Source organism: Belonocnema kinseyi, chromosome 2 (genome assembly GCF_010883055.1).
Source record: "Belonocnema kinseyi isolate 2016_QV_RU_SX_M_011 chromosome 2, B_treatae_v1, whole genome shotgun sequence".
Taxonomy (NCBI): Eukaryota; Metazoa; Arthropoda; class Insecta; order Hymenoptera; family Cynipidae; genus Belonocnema; species Belonocnema kinseyi.
Genome location: NC_046658.1, coordinates 110,768,448 through 110,789,564, shown reverse-complemented (window position 1 = coordinate 110,789,564; position 21,117 = coordinate 110,768,448). Strand labels below are relative to the sequence as shown.

The window sequence follows — 21,117 nt, the reverse complement described above, 5'->3', positions numbered from 1 at the left end:
AATAATAATAATAATAATAATAATAATAATAATAATAAAGTTTTCATTTCGTTAGCTAGCTCAATATAGATTTTACTGTAGCGGCGCATATAAAATAGACCGAAAATTTAGTAATTCCATATAAGCAATAATATTTACTAAACAATGAAATTTTTTTCTTTTATTAAATCCTTTACATTTTTACACTCTCATCATAATGAGAAGGATTAGTTTTATGAGCAAACAGACTATCGCGGATTTCGTTACATCTCCACGTTTCAAGACCTCCTGAATCCGAAAAAAAAACAGGTTTTACGATGGTGTCTCTCTGTCTTGATGTCGTTGTCCAGTTAAATTTTTTAGTCAATCGGGTTTGTGAGGGGTGGAAAAATGAAAATTTTAATTTTCTTATGGGTTTTCAATCTGAAAATTCTACAGTTTTGAGTTTATCAACATTCAATTCTTCACGAAATTCGAATAGTTTTTCATTTTTCCAAGATGCCATAAATCCAATAGAAGTTGAAAACCCATAGTTCCATCAAGCACATAGCACATCTTGATTACAAATTAATTTTTCTTTCTCTCTCTCTCTCCCTCTCCCTCACATTATTATTACTATCCTTGAAAAGTCTACATTCTTGAATTCGGCATATTTTAATCAAATTCATATTCCTGAAAGTAATTCCAGTCATGCCGTACCGAATTCTATATCCTTAATTCAGAAAACTACCAAATAAAGAACACCTCTTCTACAATTTACGAATTACAACATCAATTCCCTTCCGTCAATTAAATTCTTTTCTAAACTCATCCAATCCACCCCTCCTTCAAATATCAAATCTAACAGATCTCAGAAATAGAAAGGATGACCAAATCAAGAAACCGCAAATCCCCAATACCTGTTCCTAAATAATGGGATTGCTCACAATTAGCATCCAAATGATCCAAATTATAACTTTCCTCAAATGCCAAGACCCAAAATTCGAAACGTCCAGAACCTGAAATATAAATTGTATACTTTAATATTTTAAATAATGAAGAAACCACAAGTTTCCTTAATCCTATTTCGTAAGTGCCAATTGCCAAATTCAGAGTACTCGTTACATGAATAACAATCCAATGTGACACTCTATGACTCATCCAGGAAGGTCAAATAATGTGAGTCCAGCGATCACATCGGTTCAGTAGATCAATCTTAGATAAAAAAAAAATTTTTGTGGAAAAAGGATTATTTTATTTATTATTCAAAATCTTTGATGACATATGGGTATCCCATTGATATTTTACAATAGCGCCCTTTAACAGAAGCACTCTTTCTTTAACATGTTTTCTATACAGTTTTATGTTTAAAATTCAAGAAGGTCAAAGACTGAAAAATAGATAACCAACAGAATTGAAAAATGCTCATGTTTGAACTTTTTAAAATGTATTTTAATCAGCAGATATGATTTTGGTACCTTATTCTCATCAATTTTTTACTAGTATATACGTTTCAGTGAAGAACCCTGCGAGCTTTTAAAAGTATTTTTCTATTAAGCCAGAAAGAAATAATCTGAAAATATAAAAAATTAGTGTTTAGAACGTCTACAATTCCTATCTTTATGTAGAATATAAAATTTGTTCCTTGTATAATCTAAAAACGAGAAACAAAAATATATATTATTCAGGATAATTACCGTGGTTTGAAGATTAATTCTCAACAAAAAATATAATAGTTGATATTTCAATCAGAAGGATTTTAATTTACATCCAAATAGTTAATTTCAACAAAAAAAAAGACAAATTTTTAACAAAATTGTCGAATCTTCAATCAAAACAGATTAATTTTTAATCAAACAGTTGCATTTTCATCAAAAAATATTCGTATCAAAAGACACAAATTTCAAACCAAAGGAATGAATTTTCAGAAAAAATAGCATTTTCAACCAGGAAGGATTTTTCAATCAAGAGAGAAAAAGAGTTGAAATCAAACCAATGACTTTTCAAATAAAAAGCCGAATTATCAGGAAAATAGTTAAATCTTTAACCTAAAAATATGAATTGTCAACCAAAAAGTTATTTTTGAACCAAATAGTTGAATTTTATAACAAAATGATATAATTTTCTACCCAAAAAGACGAATTCTCTTACAAAAGTTGAATTTTCAATTCTGATAGTTGAATTCTACAATAAAAATATCAATTTTTACTATTAATCGAATTTTTAATTTAAACAGTTTATTTTGTAAAAAAAAGAGAATTTTCACGAAAATAGTTGACTTTTCTACCAAAGAGAGGAATTTTATTCTAAAGTTATGCATCTCCAACTAAATAGTAAATTAAAAAAAAAGAAGTTCAGTTTTCAACCGAATAATTGAATTTTCAACAAAAAACTTAATTGTGTACCAAAAAGTTGAATTTTCTGTCAAAGTAAGAGATTTTTTAACCCAAAAAGATTAATATTTGAATACTTTGTGAAAATTATATTACTTTTTAATCAAATCATTAAATTTCAAGGAAGAACATTAATTTTCCGCTTAATACACGAATTTTTAAATAAATACTTGAATTTTCAAAAAATAGTTCAGGTTTTCAGCAAAAACATGAATTTTGAACTAAGAAGAATAATGTTCCACCGAAAAAGACGAATTTTCAACCAAATAAATGAAGGTTTAAACAAGTAGTTAAATTTTACAATTAAAAAAAAATCAATTTTTAACCCAAAATTTAATTTTTAATTGAAAAAATGTATTTGTTAACAAAAAAAGATAATTTTTAAGAAAATATTTTCGTTTTCAACCAAAGAGATGAATTTTCAGTTAAAATGATATATCTCCAACTAAAAATTAAATTTAAAAACATTGTTCCACATTCAATCAAATAATTGAATATTCAACAAAATAAATGAATTTTCAAACAAAAATTTAATTGTCAACCAAATAGTCAAATTTTATATCAAATAGTTAATTTCTTAGCCCAAAAAGATGAATTTTTGAAAACTTTGTTACAACAAAAAAACAGGATTTTCAAGAAAATAGTTGACTTTTCAACTATAGAGATACATTTTCAGCTAAAATGATGCATCTCCATTCAGAAAGTAAATTTAACATTAGGTTCTATGAATGTAGTTCGCATTGGAGCGAAAAAACAAGGAAAGGGGGTGATTTCTTTAAAACAGACAAAAAGAGGAATTCTCAAAAAAAGGGATAATGAGGGGAATATAGGACAGACTGGGAAGTCTAAAAGCGTCTTGTTTTCTTATCTTTCGAATTTTTGTTTGTTTTTCTTAATAAATCAACCGAACCCTTGATAAAAATAGTGAAAAGATGATAATTGGATAAAAATTCTTTATTGCAGGTTTTTTATGAGATTTTTCAAATTTGAAGTTAGGGGAAACTGCAAGATTAGGACAATAAAATCTAAAATTATGTTAAATATGGTTAGAAAAATATTAACGATAAAAATCACCCTATGCTGGGTTAGCTTAGAAATAAATATTTTTTAAATTTTCACCTCACAATAAAATTATAAAATTCATATTTTCGTTGATTCAAATGTTTTTAAATAAAAATCTCGAGGTACTTTTTTAACAGGTCTCTTTGCAGAATAGGTCATCTTCTTTGATTGAACAGTTAGAGGTGAAATCACTTTTAGTAGTTTACAGTTTGTAAAATATCACACATGAACTCTCAACTTAAATCCTTTTTAATTGAGGAAAATACCAAAAATTCTCTTATATATATATATATATTTTTTCAATCGAAGCGTTATTCATTGACACTTCGGATATCGGAGGGTGCAAAAGGTTGGTAAGATGCAGTTCTCGCAAAACCAAAACCAAACTGAAATAACAGTAAGGCATATGTGACTATGTTTAGCAATTGTCTTTTAGAGACCCTTGTTTATACTGAGTTTCAAAATTTGGTTACAAAACAGAAACCTGCTGAAAGAAACTGTTCAAATGACATAGTCATGTTTTCCTTTTTATTTCGCAAATCAATTTTTTTTATCTCAGACATTCGACAAAATTTTGTCCATCATTCTGTGCAGGATATTGTTCCAAACATTGTTTTATCAAAACTTTTGATAATTGTTTGTTGTTACAAATTCTGATAAATTGAAATGACCTATTCCCTCGTGACCTACTCTTGCAGAGTTTCCTTTAAAAAAGGGAGAAGGACGACTGTGATTCCTGATAATGTGACTCAATTTTGAAAGTAATTAATCCCCTGAGAGCAGTTTGTCGTACAGAATCGCAAAAGCAGGGGACAATGACTCGGGTTTCATTTCAACGTCAACTCCAGGTCTTTAGAGCTTTATACTGGTGTTATTAGTCTGCTAAATAAGTTCCTAGGACCGCGTGACGGCTTTTTAGCTACTCTCTCATTTCTCATTGGAAAACTCGTTGTCAATGTGGAGATGTGGAGGAAAATGGACCATAGCTGCCGTTTCTTGTCCAGGTGTGAGAAAAGCATACAATAAAATGTCACGTTCTATTGAGGCGATCCGCGCTCGTAGAACGCCACCCCTAAATGCTGGCTAGATGAATGGATTTCTATTCGTTCATTTCTATGCCCAGGGATACCTATATAGTATAATATATTATACTATATAGTATTATATTATAGAATATAGGTCTCGTTTAGCGTCACGTATATTTCACCCTACAATCAGCTCGCGAGACAAATACCCTTATTTGTACACATCCTGTCCATTGTGACATCGCACACGGCACCCCGAGACCCAGAACGACGAATAAAATAAGCCAAGGCAAGGAACTTCCGGCGAACTTCTTCCCCGCCTGCTTCTTCATTTTGTCGTCTTTTTTCTTTTGGTAGATCTTCGCTACGCCTTCCGTTCGGTCATTCTTATTTTTAAAAAATGCCTGTTTGTGGGCGGGCAACGGGATATGCCGCGAAAAGATATCAGGTACCTGCCATGTGAGAATCTTGCTTTGAATTCTCTTTCTCTCTACCATTGATATCGTTCAAATTGCGATCGAGTGCCGAATAAGTTTTTTTTCCCTTCTTCCTTTTAGTTTAGGTCTTCAGGACTCTTGGGTTAGAGAGGTTAGAGGATGTGAGCCACCCCGGATGTGTAATTTTGGGCGGAGCAGGGGACTAATCGTCGCTAAATTTTCATGAGGCTGGGATGCTTATAGGTATCGGCTTTCCAACGAGTAGGCACATGGGGCTCGTTCAATTTTGACAATGATGGCAGCCATCTCTTCTGCTCTTCAAAAATAACTAAGGCTTTATTATTCCGCATTGCATATTCATTTATGCTAAGAGATTCGACAATTTGATACTTTTTGCACTTGAAGACATGGGACTTTTAAATTGGGATAATTATTTTTAAAAGTGTCTATTGCTTTAATTTTCGTAATAGAAGAGATAATTTAAGAGTGAAAGATAATGACTGCACATTTTTTATGGGGCCGTTAAAAATCTACGTCACTCTGTCAGCGGGAGGATTGTGGGGCTAACAGGTTTTGTGAAGATTTGTGTTGTAGGGGGCTGGATATAACAAAAAATGTGACACCACTTGAGAAAAATATAAGTGTGAATAATAATTTTTTGAATTAATGGAAAAAATGAAAATTTATTGCAGACTTCACAGTCTTTGCCCTATGCCCATCAATTCCCTTTTTCTGTTTTTGATTTTCCACTTAAATTCAAACTGATTAAATAGAAACTAATAAGGAAACCCCACTTTTTTTGTTACAACTTATTTCTATTTAATTTATAAGTATACTCTACTATTATGTTTTGGTTCAGAATTCATCTCTTTTGGTTCAAAATTCTACTATTTGATTGGATATTCAACTATTTTGTTGAAAGTTAGTGTTTATAGTTGAAACTCAATTTTCTTGACTAAAAATTTCACAAATAAATTTCTGGCGGAGAATTGATCGTTTTAGTTAAAAATTCAACTACTACATTTTTGATTGACAATTTATCTTTTTTCGTAAAAAATTTAACTAATTGGTTTAAACTTGAACGATTTGTTAAAAATCCATTTCATTAGTTGCAAATTGAAATATTTGGTTGAAGGCTTTGATCTATTTGATTGAAAATTCAACTCTTTTCAGTCAAAAAGTAGTTTTTTAACTGATAATTAAACTATTCTATTATATGTGGAAAAATGGTAGTTTTTAGTTAAAAATTCAACAACATTAAAGCAAAGTTGATGTATTTTGTTGTGGATTTTTTTTGTTTGTAAAAAATTAATCTCTGTAAATTAAAATTCACCTACTTGGTTAAAAGTTAAAGTGCTTTGTTAAAAACTTATTTTATTAGTTAAAAATTCCACTATTTGGTTTAAAATTCAAGTACCTCGTCCTTTTCGCAAGAAAGTTCACAAATTTGGATTTAAGTGTAACTGTTTACCTCAAAATTAATTTATCTTTTTCTTTTTAATTAAACTATTTGTTCAAAGTTAAACTTTCTTGGATACAAATTTAACGATTCTTTTAAACAGCCATCTTTTTTCTTCAAACAAAATTTAACTGAAAATTCAACTATTCATTTATTGTTTAAAAATTGGTCATTTTTTAGCTGAAAATTGAATAATTTAGTGGGAAATTGATGTATTTTAATGTGGATTTTTTTATTTCAGAAAATTAATCCTTTTAAATGACAATTCAACTACTTATTTGAAATCTGAACTAAGTATTTTGTTAAAAATTAATTATATTAGTTGGAGATTGTAAAGTTGAAGATTTTGTTAAAAATGCGTCTTTTTAATCAAAAATCTATTTTTTTTTTTTTCAGAAAATTTAACCAATCCACTTTGGGTTGAAAATTAATCATTCCTAGTTTAAAATTCAATTATTTAGCCGAAATATTTAACTGCTTTATTGACAATTCGTTTCTTTTAGTCAGAAATTCTATTGTTTTTTTATAAAATTAAACTTTTTTCTAGAAAATTCGCCTCTTTGGTTGACATTTTTTCTCTCTTGACTAAAAAATATTTCCTAATTTAAAAGTCAATTCTTTTGTTGAAAATTCATCCTTTTGGTTAAAAAAAATAACTGTTGTACTTTTCGTTATACTTTAACCTTCTATGATGAGAAATCCGACTACTTTGTTGAAATTTAAACTTCTTCATTGAAAATTATTTTTTTCGAGGATTCATAATTTTCGTTAAAAAATCAACTATTTTGTTAAAAATATCATTATATAGTTAGACAATTTATTTATTTTCGTTGAAAATTTTTAAATATTTTGTTGAAAATATAACTATTTTGTTATATATAGTATATAGTTATATAAATTTATTTTATTTAAAAGTGTTTAATTTTTTATTATTTCCCTATTTTTGGAAGTTTGGTTTATAGAAAATACAATAATTTAAAAACTATTGCAACAAAGTATGCAAACATTATTTATACTCATTTTGTTATATTGCTTATAAAGGTCAACATACATATGTGACACAAGATTTTTTTACTAAAAAATCATAAATTGTTTTTGTAAGGTCTGATGAAGGGTCTGTTCCACTATTCTTCGGAAATGTCAAAATAATTTGGGTCCACAACTGTTTGAAACACAATATTTCCTGCACTGGGCGGAAGATTTTTTTCTTTTCGGAAATATGCATTTCTGTGACGCATAAATAGATTTTCCAGCTTGGAGCATGTAAACACTAAACATCCAATCTTATAATCAGTTTTTTCAGGTATTTTTGGTAGAACTTTTTAAAATAAGCAAAATTGTTCTCATCATTTTGCCGAATCTGCGGTTCTTTCCAAGAAATAAATAAAAAGCGCCCCTGTTTTTTAATTTTTAACAGTTCGTTAATTTTTTAGCCGCTCATAAAAAAGATTCTTTGAGTTACAGAAAAATATTCTTTGACCCTTAATCAAAGAAATTTCTTTAGTAATCTCATGTTAAAAAATCTACAAACCTCTTTGTACTCTTTTGCACACTTTTATTTGAAAATTTTTATTTAGAAAAAATATTGTTTATAAAAATAACAATTTAGAGTATTATATTGTTGCTTTCTCCTTAGGTAAAACTACAATTTCGTAGAAAAAGCTCAATTATTCTTATTCAATCTAAAATTTTGTAAGGCTCACTTTATTCCTTGAAATATTCTTTACAAATTTCTTTGATGCTTCTTTATTTAAAAAAATGTATTAAAAAAAAAAATTTATAAAAATAAAAATTGTTATTTAGATTATTATGTTCTTGCTTTTTTTTAGGTAAAAACTAAAACTCTTATTCAATCCTAATGTTGTAAGGCTCATTTTATTCATTGAGAGATTCGCTACAAATCTATTAAATTTTCTTTTATTTAAAAAATTTATATCTGGGGAAAAAATTGTTTATAAAAATAGCAATTTAATTTAAAGTATGATTCTCTAAAAATTTATTTTATACAATTTTATTAAACTAGTTTTATGCAAGAAGAAAATAATGATAAGAATAACTATTATTATGTTTTACCTTTCTCTTTCGATAAAAACTGCAATTTTTCTTCAATCGCAATTTAGGACTGTAGGACTTATTTTTCATTTCTTTTGTACTTTCTTATTAAAAAACTTTATTTAAGAAAGATATTGTTCGTAATTGAACAATGTTATAATTCCTGAATAAATTGAAAAAAAAATGAAAACGTACCTAAGGGAGTTGTAGAGAATCCTTCAAAGAATGAAAGCCCTCCTACAATATTAAGATTAAATAAAAATTGCATTTTAGGCCTTAAGAGAACATAAAACCTAAAATTCTAAATAATTATTATTAAATAAACTATTTTAACTTAGAATATTTCTATAACCATAATCTATTATTTTATATATATTTTATATTCGATTTATAGTTTCATCAATTTTATAGTCTGCTTAAATTTTAAGATTACTAGAACAATATTCTTTACATTAAAAACATTTGCGAAAACTCAGGCAAATCCTATAAAAAATTTATTATTAATTAATCACAAAATTGAATTAAAAGTTTATGAAAATGTATCAAACTCTGACTTAAAACAAAAACAGTTTAAAAATCCTCAGTAATTTCTAATACTATTTACAAATGCAAACAGCTAGCTCAGACCATTCATCTTAAAAATAATTGAAAATTAAAATTCTTTTCAAAAAATCTCTATTCCCCCACAACAAAATTGAACAAAGGCCTATTTATTTCTAAGTCACTATGAATAAAACCCTTGTTTTCTATCCCTCATAACGAACATCAAACATTTTGAATCTCCAAAACTGGCCATCTGGTTTCCATCGGATTTCCGGACTAATATTGCAAAAGACCCATTCCCCAGAATTTTAGCATTTAGCTCTGTAATGCGGGCAAATTGAGTTTTGCCGAACCTTAAACGCTAAACGAGTCCCTCCCCCGCTCTCCTCCCCCTTTTCTATCATTCCATTACCATCCTTTTCCCTCTATCTATACATCCTCTTTTTTCCCGAGCATTTCGCATCAGAAAAATAATTTGTGCGAAATAAGACGGTGGCGCAGCAGACCATATGCCGAGGGACGAACCAGCCCATGGGTAATTACAAGGGATGCTCCATGGCGCGCTTGGGTAGGGGTAACATTTCTATGGTGGGGCGCCCGGTATATAAGCCTCCCACCTAACCTCGAAGGGTCACTGTTGGTTCGAATTTTCGAAGGTACGGTGTGTGCGGTGCTCGTGGGAGTTAGATTTCAAACATTTCGGTTCCTCTTGTGTTCTTCGACTTGTTTTCTGTTATTTTTTTCTGTGTTTGGTGCTCGCTCTTGGATTACGAAACCAGTGAAAGGAAATAAACAGTTAAGGATTTTAAACATAGTGCTACTTGAAAATGAACATGGAGATTCAGTTTATACTGTTGAGTTTGTGCGTGACCTTGGCTGCGAGTATCGACCTTGGACCATACATGCGAGTCGCGCAATGCAGGTCGCAATGCCTTAAACATCTCAGTACGGATGGAACCTGTGATTCGCTCATTAATACTGACGAAATAGTGTGCAATCAAGTAAATATATTTTTCATTTCAACATTTTTCTAAGCGTTTTTGCTAAAGAATATCTTCTTTTATTTTTATTTGGAAAAGTTCAGAATTATGTAAGAAGTGATCTTTTGTTTCATTGAAGAGTTTTCTCCAGTTTTTGAGTCTAAAATCTTGTGTTTGTGAATCTGTTCATCAGTAGATTTTTATCATTTTATCAGAAGAATTTCTTTTCAAAATATTGTAGATTAGATTTTAAGTATCTTATCCTTGTTTCACCTAATCTTTTTCCTCTTCTTCATACTTCTTCACGAAATCTTTTTCTTTCGAAGATTCTTCCAAATGAACTATTGAGTTTGAAAACACTTTTCTAAGAGTGAAGAGAACTTATAACTAGATTTTTATATTTTTGTACAGTCATGCCTATTTTTCTTTGGCGGAAATAAAGATGATTGAACTTTTTAAATTAGCTGAGTACTCTTCAAGATTGGTCCTGGGTCTTTTGCTAAACTTAATGAGGATGAAGGTTAAGAATAGAAGTGATTACTTTGATCGTTTCCTTTTCTAAGGAAAACTAAAGATTCCAGGTTAAAATGGTAATTAACTTAATAAGCATGTCTCCCAAAAGTAACCACGGTATAAACATCCTTCCTATTTCCACTTCAATTGTTTCTTGGATACTTGAGGATTTCTGTAGACTTTAAATTTGTAACTGATGTAGCTAGTCAAGATTTAAGTGGTTCTTCCTTTCTTTTTTTCATTATTGGCAAGCCACTGTGCTGATGTCCTGTTGAAGAAAGTTGTCTTCAAAAAACTTATTTTCTACATTTTGCAGTTATGATTGACAAAAGGTGGACTATTTTGCCTTTCTTTACCAGGAAGGAAGTATTAATCACATTGCTTTTCCCGTTCCTTATTGAACTTGTTTTCTTGATATTTTGGAATCTTTTATTCCTTTTGCCACTCCACGCCTTTTGAAAGTTACCTCCCGCCTAGTGCGAGTAAGAATCCTCGAGAGTATTCTCCTTTTAGAGCAAACTTTGACATTTCTGCGAAGCCCCCTTTGAATAGCCTCAAGTGGTAGTATTGAGACAAGTCCCTAGTTACTGAGAATGATGCAGAGTCTGAAGAATACCGCCATTAGGGCAAGAAACTGCGTGATCCTTAGAGTAAAAGTACGCAGGGTGCATCTAACTGTCACTGTGTCAGGAAAGATAACCGATCTTTGTAAATCGGGCATAGGGGATAACATATATATCGTTGACGATAAATCTTCTCTTCCCTCCGGTTTTATGGGGCGCCGTGGAAAATCATGGTGGTCGCCCCTCGATCCTTAGGGATACGCGGCTCACAGAAACGGATTCGGACGGACAGATGGGGAATCACGATTAATCCACACAATGGATGCGAGCTTACATGTGAGGGCGTTGCTCATTTGGCGCGTAGATACCGTGGGGTGTCCATTAATTCCGGGAAATCGATTCCACCAACACGCTCACTGTTTATGCACATGCACGAATAAAGACCATGGGGAAAGACTCAGGGAACACATTGGGAGGTATATGGGATAATGCAAAGATGATCTATTCAAATTTATTCTCCCTCTGAGGGTCCAGCCGCAGCCCTTTTCGAATATTGAAGTCGTACTTTTGTAAAATGGGAGTTAATAAAATCTCGAATCTAATCTGAATCTTAGCATTCCAGAGGCAATCGCATAGTTATTATTTTCCCTTTTCACTGATTTTCTCGTTTTCCCCATGTTTTCAAGAAATTTCCCCTTTGTTTCCTTTCTTTGGTTAAATGCGAACTGAATTAATGGAACTTAATAAGAAAATCCAACTATTTTTGAGTGACAGTTAATTGTTTTTTCTTGAAAAGCCTGCTATTATATTTTTTGTTGTGAATTCTTCTCTTTTAATTTAAAGTTGAAAATCGTTGAAATTCAATATTTTGTTCATCTTTTTTGGTCACCTTTAATTATGTATTTTGTTAATTATTTGTTTTTTTTGTTGATCAATTTTTTGTACTGACAATTTAACTGTTCCATTTTAGGATAAAAGATGTTTTTTAGTTCAAAAAATTTTTGATTTATAATTAAAATATTTCTTGGTTGGAATTACAACTTTGTCCATTTTCGGTATAAAATTTATCTTTTTGATTTTATAATTTAACTGCTTTGAAGAAAGCTGATCTTTTTTGGGGGTGGGGTGATTTTTTAATTATTCAATTAAAAATACATCTTTGTATTTAAAAATTTAATTATTCTATTGAAAATTCGTTTTGATTTTATTCCAAGGAATTTCTTTGCTGCACAAATAATGTATTTAATATAATTTTATTTTCAAATATAACTATTTTATTTTAAATTCATAATCTTTTGGTAGAAAATGAGTCTTTCATGTTTAAGAATTCAACCAATTCGTGGAAAATGCAATCTATCCCTATTTTTCCTATTATGAGAGCGTTTTGGGCCATGAAGTTTAAAATCGCATCATGCTGATCCGAGTAATCTTTTTTAAATGTCCCTTTTCAGCCCCTAATTATCCCATGTCGATCAGCTTTAATTATCATTCTTTCGGCGCTTTCTAGATTTGTCTAGGTCTAGACAAGTAAGTCAGAGCAAGCTTTCAAAAAAAGAAATTTTATAAAAGTAACTGCCGAATTTATTACATGACATAAAAAAGTCTTGGACCATAATTATTGCGAGAGTCTCCAAACCAAACGTCGTTAATCTGATGCTATCGATGCTACACGGCATCGTCCATTGATAACGAATATCGCAGCTCGTAAATCTAGTTTCCCCAATCCGTAAAATCGATGACCTGCTCTACGTGCTCGCAACACTCGTTTCGTGTTACAACCGGGAGCAACCCGAAAGTAACTCGTAAAGTTACTCGAAGGGTTCTCCAGAAATGAAAGCCCTTCTGGCTCGGAAAAATAAACTCTACGAAATTGTTCCCGCATTCCTGAAATGCAGCTGTGCTTTTCTTTAAAGATCTAGATCTAGTACCTCATCACTTCTCTTTCCCTTTTTAATAAATACTGGAACAGAAGCATGTTTCCTAATAATAATTGCAGACTTCACACATTTTCCCTTTTTTAAAAAGAATTATTAGAACTTAGTAAGAAAATCGAATTATTTTTGGTTGCAAAATCTACTACAATTTCGAACTGAAATCTTTTGAGATAGATAAGGTCTTTACAATGAATTTAGTATCCTATTTTTGCGAAGATTACCCTGTTTCCTCCATTTTGCTGTAAAGTCTAGTTTTTCATTCCCGCGTATTCAATTAAATTAATCGAGCACATCCTTATGGTCATTAATATAAAAAAGCCTGTGGCACTTGTTGGAATAAGAAGGTAAAAAGCACATTTAGACGCTATTAGAGGAATTACTCTTTCGATAGGTTAGACGCACATTAAAAAAAGCGATTCGCCTAGGGCGACTCCGAATTTGATCCAGGAAAGGTTGGTCGATACGTTTTGAGAAACGTCATTAACGCTGGCTTCGTAGCGTTTCTACGAAGCTGAGCCAAAGAAAAAAAATGAGGAATCATGGAACAGGGTCCTGGCCTGGAGTACCCCAATAAATATGAAAACAACAACGAGACTGTGCCTGTTATGCCTGGAACAGGTTGGAGGCTAATTCGAGTCCCGGTTCACCCCTTACTCTTTTCTTCCTTCATCAGTCCCTCTTTCTTGCTCTCGCTGTCTGGAGCCTGCTTAAATCGGCTGATTCAACCGACCAGTAGATGGTTTTTATTCACCCTCGTCTTGCTCCTCCAACGTCTTCCTCATCCTTTTTACTCCTTGAGAATATTCTGCTTCCTTTTCTAATTCTTGCCCTCACTCTTTTGCTTATAGTGCTGGCGTCACTGCGAGAACCTCGAGTATCAGTGGGAGACCTATAAAGATCTCTGCGAATACGATGGAGTCTTCGAAAATGTAAGTATCCATTGGTTTCATCAACATCTATTGTATAATTTTTCCTTTGGCTAGCGCAATTAAGTTAAGGGTCCTAAATGGAAGGGGGCTAACTTTAAAAGAGATTGAGAGGAAAGTAAAAAATTTTAAGAATCTGTTAAAGAAGACCTGTATAATAAAGTTAAAAATTAAGAAAAACTGGAAATGATTTGTAAAAAGATGACCATTTGGGTTTATACGACTTATGATACCATTAAAAAAAACAATAATTTGTGCTAGAAAATGTACTGAAGTACAAGTGGATAAGATGAGGTTTTTGAAAATGTAAATCTATTTGTTTGATAAAAATATATATCAATTTTCCTTGAGAAAGCCTAGTGAAGTTCGGTTTTAATTGGAACAGATTTACTTCAAAGATAAGAGAAGAAATTAGAAATCTTAAAGAATCCGTTAAGGAAGACCCGTACACTCAAGATCAACATTAGACAAACCTTGATGATGCTTGGTAAAAAGAGAATCACAAACCGGATTTATACAACAATAGTTATATAGAGTAGGATTTCATTGAAGAACTTATAGCCTTTACTTTAAAAAGTACTAATGTGTCAGTGAATATGATGGAGTCTTAGGAAATTAAGTATATATTGTTTTAATAAAAGTCTATATAATTGTTCCTTAAAGTGCAATGAAGCGTTGTATCTTCGTTGGAAAAGGTTGATTTCCAAGATGAGAGTGGGTAGAGTGGTTAGACATAATTTTATAATGATTGATAAAAAGAAAATTATGAACCGAGGTTATACGTGTTATTTACAGTAAGATGTTATTAAAAAACATAATTTGTGCCTAAAAATGTAGTTAAAGTTTAATTAGAGATTCGAAAGATAAAAGGAAGTAGAAAATTTGAAGAATCCATTAAGACCCGTACACTCAAGTTCGAAATTAGGCAACATTTTATAATGATTAGTAAAAAGAGGATCATAAACCGGGTTTATATGACAATAGTTATTTCAAGTATGTCATTAAAAAACGATATTTATTACTTTAAAATGTACTAAAGTTAAAATCTTGATTGGAGATCTAAAAGATAGACGAGAATAGAAAGTTTGAAGATTCTGTTAAGGATGCAGACTTTGTACACTGAAGTTCATAATTCCTTACATTTTTGTAATTATTTTAAAAATGGAAGTAGCACCCCTGTGTTATATTCGTTAAATCGGCAACTAAATTTAACAAAAAAAATGAATGAAAAATTTTTTCTGTAAATCAACCAAATGTAGCCAACCTACCGGCTTGTGCATTGAATATTTTGTTCTGAGCACTAAACTCGGAGGCCTCCAATAAATTTGATTCGAGTGCTCATAACAATAAATACTGACACTTAAAACTTTTATGTCTTATCATCAAAATAGTATATAAGTTATTTCGATTAGGAGAAAGGCTTTTTAAGTGTCAATTGAAGCCGTTTCAAAGAACTTTATTAAACATATAAGCAAATTCATACACGAGGTGATAAAGACAGTCTTGAGCTCTCTGGTAATTTTACTAACGGCCATTCTGGAATCAAGTATCACTAAACGCGCACTTGGAAGAGTGGCTCTGCGCTAATTAACGACCCTCTTCAACTTCTCAAAATCGGAATATCTTTGGAGGTCCAGGTAGAATTTTAAATGTACGAGACTCCCGAATCAACTTTATCTTTAAGAGTCGTGTTTTGCTCGTAACTTCCAAAGATAAGGTCTCTCAAACCTACTCTTTCTCAAATTTAACGGGGTCGTTTTGATGATGGTCGGATTTCGATAGATGATGGGATGTTGGTTCCCTCAAATATTTAAGAAAGATGACTATCGGGAATCAGAGAAGAGTTTTAGAATTTAAAATTTGGGCTATAGGTTGGACGAGACCAAAATTAGATGCAGACTTGACATTCTTTCTCCTATTCCCGCCTTTGCCCCCTTTTAAAAGAATTTCTCTGTTTTTCCCTGTTTTTAAAGTACTTCTCCTTTTTCTCCTTGCGCCTTTTGACTTGAAAATTAAACTATTCGGCTTTCGTTTAAAATTTAATCTTTTCTGTTTTAAAATTTGACCATTCGATTCAAAATTGTTCTTAATATGTTAAAGAATCAACCATTTTGTTGCAAATTCATTTAATTTGTAAAAAAAATGACCTGCTTTCTTAAAAATTCCTTAACTGTTTTGCTTTAAATTCGTCGTTTTTGATTGAAATTTAACCTTTTTTCATAATAAATTCGTATTTCTTGATTAAAAATGCATAGTACATTTTACACTTCATTTATTTAGCTTCTTTTAACTTTGAATTCGACTGTTTTTAATTTCAAGTTAATATCTGTTTTTTAATATCAACTATTACGTATTTGTCGTTGAGAATTTAACCTTTTTCGTTGAAAATTCAACAGTTACGACTACAATTCATCTTTGTTTGATGAACATTACCCCGATTTCTGTCAAAAATAACACGATTTCCCCTGTTTTGAGATAATTTGGGGCTGTGAAGTCTAGATGTGAAAGATTATTTTCTTCAGACTCTGCTCGACCTTCTGTGAAAATCGGCAGGTAGCGGGTTCCGAGGATTTCCCGTTTCATAGTTCCTTGGTCGCAGGATTTCTTTTTCTCATCCTTCGGTCCTTCTCTTTCTCTATTTTTCTCTTATTCTATCTTTTTTTTCCTTCGCGATCGGATGGTCCGAAGGGTAGGCTTTATGCGTTACGGTCTGTATATAGATAGACTGGGAACGGATCGCTGCATTCAACGGTCCTTTTTTTTCTTCTTTTTTCTCCCTTACGTGAGACTCGGAAGCTTTGGGTCTCTCTTCGAAAATTGGAGGAATTTTCTCGCGCTCGGTCGATTTCAGACCAGAAAGGACCTTCTTTTAGGTATAACGAGAACTGACAGCAAGATTACCCTGCTTTCCAAGTGATCGCTCGTCAAAAAGGGTCAGAAACTTGAGATCTACGTAACTTGGACTCGATCGAATTGCACCTGAGATTCTTGATGTTACATTCTTCTTTTCACATTGTGAAAAAACTTCTCGCCTACGCTCGTGTGATTTTCTATGGCCGATAACGAAAATTCTAGTTTAGGATTTTCCGCTTGAATCAGAGATTTTGTAAAACCTTTCTTCAAAGGCTTGGGAATTTTTTTTCGCTTTATATGTAAATATATTGTAGACTTCACACTCTTTCCCCTATTTTCACTTTTTCTTAAAGAATGTCTAATTTATTCGCCCGTTGTGATAGTTTTTTGGGCTGTGGAGTCTGCGATTGTAAAGAGTGGCATTTTTTTGTTGCGTGGGTGCTACTTATAAATTTTTATTGTAGGAATCATTTTTCTTCGGGTTTCTTAAAAATACAGTTGCTCAGAAGAAATCTGAAGTGCGTCAGCTGAGTATAGTATATATAATATTATCATTAATATTACGTATGCAGAGTCATCAGTCAACAGACGAGTTCTTGTTGGAGAACTGAACTAATGAGTGATGACCATGCATAATGGAAATAATAGAACTCGTTAAAAATTCAAGTTAGCTCAATTGCACCGTTTACTTTAAAGATTTTTCTCGCCAACCTCATTATAGTTTCTCTTCCTAAAGAGCTTAAGTATTTACTTAAAGCAGTTACCTCTATACGTCTACCGTTTCTTAGAATTATTTAAATTCGCCCAGCAGACTTGGGTGAATAACCTCATGAAATGAAGAATAATTCAAATGATAAAACTGATGATTTATTGCTAGGTTTCTGAATCGTCAGACAACTGATTTAATTTATCTCTCCTTTTGTGTTTCAGTGTCCATCATGCCGGACAATTTGCGACTACAGAAAGACTCGAGTGATGGAAGAATACCTCCCATCAGCATTACCAGCTCCGGAGAGACTACCAACCGCATTAAAAAAGTACGACGTAGCAATTCTCCTGAGGAAAGTTGACAACAGTTGGAGGGAATCCGGTTATTATCCAGGGTCTCGTGTGACTCGTATGAGGCCCAACTCGTGGCTTATTGTGGTCTCTGGAGATGGAGTGAAGCACTACTCCTACGACGAGTGGGTGCCAACCTTGGAATCCTTGAAACCAGGTGCCCTCTATGAAGCAACCATTTCCTGGAAAAATGTTGATTCTCAGATCCGAAAACACCAAATGGTCGAGCAGAAGGAATTCAACGATAGAGTCCGACAGTTTTATCTGGAGAAGTATGGACACAAGGTGGTACATGAAAGGGAAACTGAAGGAGATTCTCCAGCTTCAGCGTCAGTGTTCAAAAACTTTTTCTTCAAGAGGAGGAACGATGATGATAAAATCCTTGGAGTGAATGTTAAGCCTTCCACTAGTGTTGAACTGTCTGACGATGATATTGAAGATGTCGAATCCAAAAAGGAATCTTGGGTGGTTGCTTGGGAACCGGAAGCTGGAGGTCTTATGGGTAACCAGGAAGCTGACTCGAATTTTGCACAAATCACTCTTCTTCCTGGTACTAAATATCGCGTCCGCGTTGCATCCAAGGATGGTCCCGGCAGTTTCCCGATAGAAGTTGATACCAGCTCGGCTTCTGTACATGTTCATCGACTAAAAAAAAACTTCGAAAATATTTACGCATGGGGGATTATCGCTGCGAGCATGTCTATGCTCATTTTTATCACTGTCTTCGTGATCATCAAGATGCTGACGAGGAGTAAAAAAGCAGTGCCGAGGGAGGAGGAGGAGGTGGAGGAAGTGGTTTGAACTCTACACGAATGATGTGATAGCTCAATTCATTAATTCGGTTGCTATCGAAGCAGCTACTGAACTCAGGGATCGCTTCCTCAAGCAGGGGGGAGTTTGAGAGAGTCAAAGACTCAAAAATGGACGAATTTGAGAAGCTAGGATGATGACTTCGGCAACGAAGGATTCGTGTTGGAGGTGAAAGAGAATGAAGACTACTAGGAAATACTTGTGGCCAGTTATATGTATTAAATGTGCACAACCAATGAAGTACAATTCTCAGAGATTAATGTTTACGTTTAAAGTAAGGTCTACTTTCTGTGAGTTACGATGAATGTTTCAATGTCTCATAATCTAAATTATACATTTTGAGAATTTTAATGTCTTTCTTGGATTTTTTAATCTGCGTTTTATATATTTATCATATTGTCGCGAAAATTGTTAATACTGAATCTAAATTTACAATAGAGATTGATCCTATTTTTGTAATTGACTTTGTAATTTTTGCACTTGCTCAAAATGCAACGAACAGACTGTACAAGAGTTCCTATTAATAACGACGCCGTTTTATGCGCCGCGAATTGTATTTATTTGTACAAAGATAGTTTAATTGTATATAGCAATTAAAATTAAATAAAAATTGTAAGTGAACTATATAATCCATGTCCAGTTAATATTCCCTGACCACTTTTAGGAACAAGCCTTCATTCAAGAGTTGTCTGGCCTTTCTTTCTTGAAAGATTTATGAAACATTTCAAGCTTCTTACAAGAGTTTCGTCTTGAGATTGATATGTGAGCGAGGGGCTAAAACCGACGTTACTACCTGTCGTCGAGTTATTTGAGGACAAAGGTAAAACCCGAAAATAGGTCTCTTCCTTGAAATGAAAATTGAAGGACGGAAGTGATAATGAAGGTAAATTGCCGAACTAATCATCTGAAGGCTACTGTAGGCGTGTAGGGTGCTCTGAAACGAAACGGAAGAAAATGTTCGTGCTTTCAGGTTACTGAACCAGGAACCTGCAACATTCTTTCTAAATTGTTCTGCGCCTAGTCATTCTGAAAAATTGGCGGGGCTGGAAAAGGTAAGCGGCTAGGCGCCCCAAAATTTCAGGAATACTTAGACACTTATAAAAAAATATTCGACTACTCACCTGGTAAGAAGAGAAAAATTCAGAATATGGATTCCCATTAATACGTGAATTTTCCTCCGACGAAAGTGCTACCAAGGAGTAGGAAAAAACCTAAATCTATTCTTTTTAATTGACTGAAAACAATTTAATGAAAGCGCATTGCGAGGAATTAATAAATGAAGGAATTTGAAGGAAAGAATAGGACAGAGAATAATGTCACTTTGAAGACAAAAAACATTCCTTTTAATCGATCAGTTATAAATATAAAATAATTATGTTAATAGACATAATTTGTAGTATTGTCAAAGCATATTTTTATAATTCTTTCTAAAGATAAATTAATTTTGTTTACCTGCCACATCATTATTAAATGAATTTATAAGAATTTATTATATTATTGAATCTATAATTTGTGTAAACAATATAAAATATTACACTTAAAATTACGCTAATGTTATAGCAGACAAAAAATAAAAAATTTTCAACTTATATTCCACAAAAAAGAATAGAAACTATATATGTGCACATATTTTTTTGGACAGATTAGAAGGAATTAAATAAGTCAAAAATACAGAACGTAAGTATGGAATTAAAAATAACCATGAGAGATGTGTACTGATCGTGTCAAAAAGAATTTAAAAAGTGGAAAATATATTCGCCTGCATGGAATACAGCACAAGTGTCAATCATTAAGGAAATAAAAAAGAATTGGTTTCGGAGGTAAATCTATTCTTTCGTTGAGCACTTCTCCTGATTGAAAATTAGCACATTCAAAAAAATTTGTAATACTCACTCTTTCATTTATGTATGAAAATATTGATTTTTCTCTATTCTTCTCTTCTTACGGGGCATCCCGAATTTCGGGGAAATCGGGAAATGGCCGGGACGATTCAATCACAGGGAGTTTGCTCTCTAATGAATTAACTTAATATATAGATTAAAAAGTAGGTTATTGTATTTTAGGACTCTAGTTCTGAATTGGAACACGAATTTTATGAAAAAATCAGACTTAGGATAAAGGATTTCAGAAAAAAATTTAATTATCAATTGGGACAAGAGTATTTGCGTCAATATTTACAATTTCGACTTTGAGAGAGGCAATTTTTAAAAATATTTATGATTTTGATTTGAGGCAAAGTTTAAAGATTATATTTAAAAAATTACGTAAAGAATTTAAAAAATCCTGACTTGGGACAGGCAAGTTTAGCGAATAATTAAGAAACATACTTTTCATTTCCAGTTCACTTGAGAACAGAAATCTTTTTTAAAAGAATTTTTTTAAAAAGAATTATAATTATCACTTGGGACATGCGATTTCAATGAATATTTATAATTTCGACTATGAGACAGGGAATTTTCTAAAATATTTATAATTTTCATTTGAGAAAACTTATATAAAAAAAATACATAAACCATTAAAAAAAGCCTGACTTGTAAAAAGGAATTTTTG

At 32.1% G+C, this 21,117-nt stretch overlaps 1 protein-coding gene across 1 annotated transcript; it reads left to right on the top strand.

Annotated features, from left to right (window-relative positions):
* The first annotated feature begins 9,564 nt into the window (after positions 1-9,564).
* On the top strand, positions 9,565-19,196 carry LOC117168202. The gene is made up of 3 exons (XM_033353672.1): positions 9,565-9,930; positions 13,768-13,848; positions 17,629-19,196. The coding sequence occupies exons 1-3, from the start codon at positions 9,757-9,759 to the stop codon at positions 18,556-18,558; spliced, it is 1,185 nt and encodes a 394-aa protein (XP_033209563.1). The 5' UTR covers positions 9,565-9,756; the 3' UTR covers positions 18,559-19,196.
* The last annotated feature ends 1,921 nt before the right edge of the window (positions 19,197-21,117 follow it).